This window comes from Apium graveolens, chromosome 2 (genome assembly GCF_009905375.1).
Source record: "Apium graveolens cultivar Ventura chromosome 2, ASM990537v1, whole genome shotgun sequence".
NCBI classification, from domain to species: domain Eukaryota; kingdom Viridiplantae; phylum Streptophyta; class Magnoliopsida; order Apiales; family Apiaceae; genus Apium; species Apium graveolens.
In genome coordinates this window covers 34,919,197-34,928,633 of record NC_133648.1, presented here as the reverse complement: position 1 = coordinate 34,928,633, position 9,437 = coordinate 34,919,197, and the positions used below count along the sequence as shown (strand labels likewise).

General features: G+C 33.0%; 1 protein-coding gene across 1 annotated transcript; it reads right to left on the bottom strand.

Annotated features, from left to right (window-relative positions):
• Positions 1-530: 530 nt before the first annotated feature.
• LOC141707282 (alkane hydroxylase MAH1-like) lies at positions 531-2,333 on the bottom strand. The gene has a single exon (XM_074510350.1). The coding sequence runs from the start codon at positions 2,260-2,262 to the stop codon at positions 724-726; it is 1,539 nt and encodes a 512-aa protein (XP_074366451.1). The 5' UTR covers positions 2,263-2,333; the 3' UTR covers positions 531-723.
• Between the last annotated feature and the right edge of the window lie 7,104 nt (positions 2,334-9,437).

Sequence of the window (9,437 nt, the reverse complement as noted above, 5' to 3'; positions counted from 1 at the left end):
AAGTATAATTAGCTAAATTTGGTTGATATAACGGGGTCTCAAGCTAACATTAATTTTTTGTCATTAACACATAAAAATTTTACCATTGATTCGGGTTTAAAAATATTAAACTAACATAAATCTGAATATAGTTAGTTGGATTTGGTTCGTTAACAAACTAATGACAATTCGTATACTATCGATCTCAGTTAAAATTTACCTTTTAGTTAAATATAATAATTTTCTGTAAACACACCTATAAATTTCAATCATTACATTATTTTTTAAAACCGTAGTTTAACTAATTTATACACCTGTGTATATTAATAAGTATTATCTGATTATATTATTAAAATTTCAAAAAAATTAAGTTTCATAACTTAAATTTTTTAATTTAAATTAAATTAAAAAAAATTATACAATATTAAAAATAATCCGTGCATAGCACGAGTTTTAGGCTAGTATAAATAATAAAGAGATATTTAATTATTATGATGGTTTATTCCGGTACAGATTCCAAATGAAAAGCATCAGAGATGCGTGCAAGCAAGTAGCAAACAATAAACATCTTCAAGGCAAACAAGAAAAGAAAAATAATACATGAGAATAAAAAGCAGCTGAACTGCATTACAAACGCGAGGCACGATATCCGTGGACTACGTACCAATTAATTGAAATGATATAACAAGAAGATTTTAATTCTTGGGTTAGAACACACAAATGGTTCATTCCACAGAAGCAGAATTATGCACTTCTTTTAGTTACTCTGACCTTCAAACCATATTTCATTTCGAGAATGACAGAAGCACTTGGGACTACCGGGTGATTTTCGACCACCTGAATGGAGTAAGCATGTATGATGGTTGTTGCAATAATCTTTATCCGTGTGAGCGTCATATCCTTACCTATACAAAGTCTTGGCCCGGCATTAAAAGCAATAAACTTGTATGAAGGTTCATGATTAAGGCCTCCGTGTTTAGTTATCCATCTCTCAGGCTTGAACTCCAAGCAATCTTTTCCCCATATGCTCTCCATTCTTCCCATGGCATAATAAAACAACAAGATTTTAGAGTCTTTTTCCACCCGATGTCCACTTGGAAGAATGTCGGCTTGTGCTGGGGTCTTGTGATTAAGAGGAACTGAAGGGTAGAGTCTTAAAGCCTCACAGACAGCTGCATGCAGATAAACCAGTTTCTGCAACTCTTCCTTTTTGCTAAACAGCATCCAACTTTTAACTTCTTTTGATTGCAAATTTGTGTTGATCTCTTCATAAATCTTGGATTCCACTGAAGGATTCTGTGAAAGAAGCCAAAACAACCAAGAAAGGGCTACACTAGTTGAATCTTTCCCACCAATTATTAAACTAAGCAAAGTGTCCCTCAAAAATTTATCAGGATTCCCTGGCATTTCCTTGTCCGCAAATTCCATGAAAGCTGTTGAAAGGTCTAGTTTATCGTTCTCAACTGCTACAGACTTATGGTCAAATTTTTTCAATACCCCTTGTTGGCGCTTCATAGATATGCATTTATACATGAATTCATCAATAACTTCCTGAGCTTTGCTTAGCTTCTTTTCCTTACCAAATCCAATCCACCTTTGCAGCTTCCAAAGGCTTTCAGGAAGTACATATCTATAAAACACCGCCTCTTGAAAATCCACGAGGGCCTTATGGAAAGGAACATCTGGAAATTCAAGAGAAAGGCTTTCAGGGTCATGGTCTAAAAGCAGGGAACACATATTATCAAAATTAAGCCTCTGAAATATGTCATTCAGATCCACCTCAATCCCATGCTCAGACGCATAATCAAGCAGTGGGACTAGACCTTTCTCCATTTTTTCCCTCACATTCTTTTGTGTGGTTTGATAAAACTGTGCATGGTTGAAGAGTGACATGGTAGTACTGCGATGAACATCCCAAAGATGACCATCGACACTAAAGATCCCATCTCCGAGTACATCAAAAATCTTGGCAAACTCAGTGCCTTTGGGGTAGTTTGTGAAGTTCTTGCTCAAGATGTAATTGATATTAGCTGGATCACAAGTACATAGCAAATTCATGTTGGCTAGACTAGGCCCGATGAAGTTGAAAGTGTGGTGGCTTTTTCGGAGAATGCACGTAGCAAAGTCGTGTATTTTATGAGCATTTATAAGGGCGGAAGGCGTCATTCCCACCAGGGGCCAATTGGTTAGCAAAGAGGTGTTGTGTTTGCGCATACAATAGTAGAGAAAGATTAACAAGGACAGAGGGAGAAGCACAAGCCCAATGACTGTATTGATAGCCATTTTAGAATTTGTGTTGAGAGCTTGAGCAATTGGCAGCGAGCCACCAACTATATAAAGCAACTGGATTGAATCTAGAGAACCTATGCTATGTACATTTCCTAATTACTGATGCCGTACTTACATGCATCTTGAAATTAATTTTCGGCCTAAATTACCGGCACCTATAAATTAGATATACTTTTTAATGATGTTTTTGCAATAATTTTTTAATTATTAACAGTGGAAGTTCAATTAATTTGACTTCAGAATTTTATAAAACGTCAGTTTTTATGAGACCTAAAGTCCTAAAAGCTGATGTGATTTATCCGAAAGTTGTTGTTTACGGAAAAGTAAAGAAAATAGCAATATGCATATTCCCTCTGTCAAATTCATTTCTATAATGTCTTGTTCAATTCTATACATTTCAAACGTACCAAAAATAGTAAAAAAATTATAATATAAAATTCAACTACTACTTTTTCCTATTACACTCACTTTATTCATTAAATATTGAATGATCCCACCACTTTAACCAACTTTATACTTTTTCTCACTAAATTATACTTTTTCTTTCTCTCTTATACCACAATCTTAACAAAATTAACATTATTTTATTATATTTTTTTGTTCTCCGTGCCCAAACCATTTGTATAGAAATGGAAGTACCATACTTCTAAAGTCATACTGCTATAAATTTATTAGCTGAACGGCGGAGTACTACTACTGGACTGTCAACTGAAAGCTCGCATTAAAGTCATTTGTATGATGTAAAACTGCTCCTGGACTCAAAGGACTCCAAGAACACTTGATTAATCAATCAAGTCGAGTTGCTTTTAGCTATCGACTCCAAGAACACTTGATTAATCAGCCAAGTCTTTTGTTAGGCTTATTATATTTGCAGATGTGGCTGGATTATTTTTTCTATGGACCTCAAAATATTTTATTTTAAATTAATACTTACAGTAATTAGTATAAAAATATATCAATTAAATAATATTTATATAAAAGCAAATGAAATTGTTGAATTTCAATATTATTTTTCAATCGATCATTTGGATATGAATTTTAAAATAATTTGAGAATAAAAATGAGACTAAATAAAGACATATCATAATTTTTAATACAGGTTATAACAATTTTTTTAACTTAAATAGATTTATATCACTACAACAATAGAGAAAAATAGTCGTTTAGCTAAACAATCGAAGGCGGTTGTTTTTTTTGCTAAAAATGATGGGAAAAAAATATCGTCGCATATAAGCTAATCGTTTTTAACCGTATATTCGTTTTTAGAGAAATATGACGAAACAAATACGACGACTTAAATACGACCGATTAATTACAACCATTTCTAGTCGAATTCCAGTCAACCAATTTTTTTGACTTAAAAATTCAAAATTTTATGAAAAGTTAAATACCCGCCCAAAAAACTAAAAACAACCGAATTGGGTTAAATATTAAAAGCGATCATCCAACGTTGAAACGTAAAAGACTATTTTCAATTGAATGTTTAATATAACTGGATTTTAGTGTAAATTAAAAACGACCGAGTTCCCTTGAATGTTTAAAGCGCCTGAATTTCATTGAAAATAAATACGATTGTATTCCCTTGAATTTAAAAAATGACTATTTTCCTTTGAACCATAAAAACGAATATTTTTCCTTGAACCTAATGAACGATCATATTTTGTTTGATTTAGAATGACCATTTTTTGTTGCTAGTATTTGTACTGAATCTTAAATATGACTATATTATGTTTTTATTAATTGTACTGAATGTTAAATACCACCCTTTTTAGTTAATTTAGTTGTTTTATATCATCAATTTCCGGTCGTTTTGAAATAACTGAAAAAAAAAAAACTTGCTCAACATGAAACCAAATATACCAACATCAACAATCATACCAAACATTCATTCTAAATCAATAATCCCACCATAAGTACTACAACATCATTTTTACCAAAAGTAATTAGTGAACAGTTTTCAGTGACATGACATAAACAAAAAGCCCCGTAACAAAAAGCCCCACCATAGTCAGAGTAAATTTTATAAAAAAAACATCATCGTGTTCATAATTAAGAGGGCCGAGGGTACCAAAAAAATATTCATAAATAACAGGCAGAAGGGTCTTAAGTGAGGGTAAACAGGTCTGTATCTTTGTCGGTGTCTTCCATCATAGTCTCAGAGCCTCCTATACATGATTTCACAAGACATTAGCAATCCACATATCATATTATATAGGTTTAACATGAATCACATATTTATAACTTCTTTAAATAACATCAGCAAAAAGACAGAACAAATTAATTATTTTGGGCTCTAAATCATCGTGAATTAAAATTATTCAATTATATTGTTGAAAAAAATAATACTAGTCCAGGTCCTCTTGTTGTTTGAACAGATGCCTAGTTATGCGAAGTTTATAAAAGTTATACTCTCTCGGAAAGTAAAGCTTGATGACTTAAAGACCGTTGCTCTCACGGAGGAATGCAGTGCTATGCTGCAACAGAAGTTACCTCCGAAATTTAAAGATCCTGGAAGCTTTACTATTCTTTGAACCATTGGAAAAGTGTCATTTGATAAATGCTTATGTGACTTGGGAGCTAGCATCAATCTGATGCCTTTGTCAATCTTCAAGAAGTTGGACTTACCTGATCCAAATCCGACTTATATAACCTTGCAGTTGGTCGACCGTTCTATTACATATCCGCGAGGCATTGTGGAGGATATCTTGGTTAAGGTGGATAAACTCATCTTTCCTGCTGATTTTGTAATTCTTGATTTCGAGAAAGATAAGAAGATTCTCATAATCTTGGGAAGCCCTTTCTTGGCTACTGGCCAAACCTTAATAGATGTGAAGAAGGGTGAGCTCACCATGCGAGTGATGGATTGGGATGTAACTTTTAATGTGTTCAATGTCATAAAATTTCCTATGGAAAATGAGGAGTGCTTAAAAGTGGATCTGGTTGATTCTGTAATTACTTCGGAACTTGATCAATTGCTAAGGTTAGATGCCTTAGAAAAGGCCTTGTTGGGGAATGCAGATAGTGAAGATGATGAAGGTGATGATCAATTGCAATATCTGAATGCTTCTTCATGGAAGCGGAAGATGGATATACCTTTTGAATCTCTTGAAATGGAGAAGGTGAACAAATCTCCAAAGCTCCTCAAGCCATCTATTGAGGAAGCTCCTACACTTGAGCTTAAACCATTGCATGAACACTTAAGGTATGTGTAACACCCTCAAATCCGGGGTCGGGAATCCGGGTTGTCACGAGTTCCATTTCCCTTAATAACACCCAATCTTAATAAACAATCAACTACTCTGTACTGTGACCCCACAATAAACACACACACCACAAGTTATAGTCTCAGAGATGAATATCCAAAAATAACACGAGTCATTTTATTCCAAAATTATATGCCAACACACCTAAAAAGGGTTTCTGAATAAATTTACATTTCTTTGCCATTATTACAATTGATAAAGATACATAAGTCTGGTACATCAAAAGTTGAAAGCCTAGCCTATTGGTAGTTCCTACCTCGGCTACAGCGATATCAACGCCTATAGGAAATTGCGGAACGTTTCCTATCCGCTCGCGAATTGGGAGCTTGTTCCTGTTCATCTTGTCTATCTGATGTTGTGTGATGAAAAAAGAAAGCAAGGGTGAGCAACAAGCCCACCAAAATAATATGTATAATGATTAACTATATATGAGCATTCTCATAGTACTCATGAAAGTCTTGGTCAAGAAGAATTGAACCAAGCTGATATCTTAACGCGACGAAGTCGCAAAATATTCAGTATATTTACATATATACTTTTCAAAATCTTTGAAATCCTCTTCCATGTATAATATGCACAGAGTTCCAGTTTATAATTGTATAAAACTATCGTTGCAAGGTGATCTCATATATCTAACCTTGTCTCAACATTTTTGTGAAAATCTTTGTCATGCATAAGATAATCATTAACCAGATATAAGTTGAAAATATGAAGTTACAAGATACTTCAATATGCTTATATCTTTTTCGAATACTACTTGAACTACCACCGTTCAAGTTATAATTAGTTTCAAAAGTTCATCACATAGATGAGACTACAAGACAAGATTTGAATAGATTCAATCTTTGAATATCGTTATAAATAATGAAGTTACGAGATACTTCATTAAGTCCCGATATATATATATACACCTATATATATACATTTCATACACTCCTTGAAAACCTCTGTTATGAAAATTATAAACAAAGTTGCAATATCCAATGAATTTGGAAAGGAGAAAACCTTGGCATAAACCTGATATCTTGCTGATCAGGCAAAGATACCAATAAGTAACCTTTTCTACTAGTAGATGGACGAATTCCCCACTGGTCATCACCCTGGCCGCAATAGGACCTTATGCTGGACTGCCACTCAGCCACTTATGCATTTGATGGACTCCCACTGAGCCACTTACACTTTCATGGAAGCCCACTGAGCCCATGTTGCTTATGCCGACTCAAATAGATGGACTTACTTCCCGAACGTTGGGTAAGTAATCAATTCATTTATCAAAACAGCAACCTCGTTGCGAATATAAAATACACCACAGAGCCGGATCCTTTAGATTTTTGAACGAGTATTCAAGTCCCCTTGAAAAGGAAGATCTTAAATTTGAAAAAGAGTTTTGGGATCCGCTCTAAACTTTAAAAGTCAATTTGAAGACTCGAAAACATTTTTAAGAATGTTTGGAGTACTGCTGATTTTTTAAAATAAATCAGTCCCAATATATTAGAAAATATCTGAATATTATTATTTAAATAATAATATTCCCAAAAAGGATAATCTCTATAAAATAATCGAAGTAGAAGTGTTAAACTCATACTTGAAATGGGTACTAAATAACCAAAGATATACTTATACGAAAGTAATATCTTTATTTGAATAATCAAAAATAAGTTTGATTATCGAAACATTATTCTTTAATAAAATAAAGAATATTACTTAGTAAATAATCAGAGTCATAAGTCCTCGAATGAATATTCAAAATAATATTCATTAATAAAATAAACGGGGTCATAAGCCCTCGAATGAATATTCAAAATAATATTCATTAATAAAATAAACGGAGTCATAAGCCCTCGAATGAATATTCAAAATAATATTCATTAATAAAATAAACGGAGTCATAAGCCCCCGAATGAATATTCAAAATAATATTCATTAATAAAATAAACGGAGTCATAATCCCCGAATGAATATTCGAAATAATATTCATTAAATAATATAAACTGAGTCATAAGTCCTCGAATGAATATTCAAAATAATATTCATTAATAAAATAAACGGAGTCATAAGCCCCCGAATGAATATTCAAAATAATATTCATTAATAAAATAAACGGAGTCATAATCCCCGAATGAATATTCGAAATAATATTCATTAATAAAATAAACGGAGTCATAATCCCCGAATGAATATTCGAAATAATATTCATTAAATAATATAAATTGAGTCATAAGTCCTCGAATGAATATTCAAAATAATATTCATTAATAAAATAAACGGAGTCATAAGCCCCCGAATGAATATTCAAAATAATATTCATTAATAAAATAAACAGAGTCATAATCCCCGAATGAATATTCGAAATAATATTCATTAAATAATATAAACTGAGTCATAAGTCCTCGAATGAATATTCAAGTAATATTCATTAAATAAAATAAAGTTATCGAATAAACCTTATTCGATTAATAGTTTTGAAAACTATATCAATATATATATAACTGTATATATATATATCATATACTCGGGAACATCTACTCCCGGTTTTAGAAAAGGGTTCACCTTTGGGTCCCTATCCTCAGGGTATACGCAACTACTGCTTATCTCTAGCATAGGTATTATGCAACTAATAAGCATTTGTACCAACAGATATATAAATCAAGAATACGAAACAGGCATGCATATATACCATATCACATGCTACAATATATCGCAAGAATTTGCTAATAACAAACATGCATTTATCACAAGACCATGCATATACACATATACATCACAACAACAGTTATACGGGTAGAAAACTTGCCTAAGCGACTGGGGGTTACAAATGGCTTGGAACGAGTCTGGTAACCTATAAACAACATATAAGTTGGAATTAAACCAAAGTCGCCTATGAATCTATACTTTAACCAATTAGACCCTAACGTTCGCTTTTGCGCTTAACGATTCACTTAAGTCGCTCGAGTACCCTCGGCTCCACCATTTTTAATAAATTAACCATTAAGGGTTTTAAGGAGATTCTTTCGCGAGTGCCTTACCAACTGCCTAATACACTTTACATAGATGTTTCATACTCCAATTAGTCCTTTAAGGTCTTTAACCTATGTTTCAAAGTAAGGCGAGGGGTAATGGTTCGTTCGCGAAACGCCGATACTTAAAACGGTCGTTTCTCCTAATCCGTACATCGGAATCAAACGAACCACATATCAAAACGAAGCTCGTAACATGAACTATCTAATCATGGCAATGGTCAAAACCTAGCAGTGAGTTCACGGGTCCTAATGTTAAGAGCAAAAATAGTCTAAAGTAAATCGGACATTACGACGGCTATATTTACGTGATTACCAAATTTTAAACTACTCCAATCAACCACAATCAACCACAAATCAACCCATAACCACCAATACCACCAAACTTCATCCAAACCTTACTAACTCAGTCCATAACCTCATGATTTTACCAACTTATTCAATCTCAAACAAGAGCTACTAATTATACTTATGGTTCATCAACCAACAACCAAGATTTATAACCCAAAATCATTATAATTCCATCCAAACTCTAAACATATAAGAATCATGCTCTCATGAACTATAACAAACAAAACCAAACCTAATACTCAAAGTAAAGTTAAGGTTTTGAGGGGTTATACCTTCCTTGGAGAGTGGAGAATCACTTAGGAAGCCTTAAATAACCACTAACTATCTTTACTAAGCTTGGATCTTGAAGAAAACATAAGAAAACACAAAGTTAGTTTCTTGAAAACACTATTCACCAAGAACTTAGATGAATTGATTAGCTATGTTAAACATGGAATCTTGAGCTTAAACTTATGGCTCATCTTAGTTATGAATTATGGAAGCTAAAGAAACAAACCTCTTGAATTATGAAGGTGTGTAGCTTGATTTTTGAAATTTT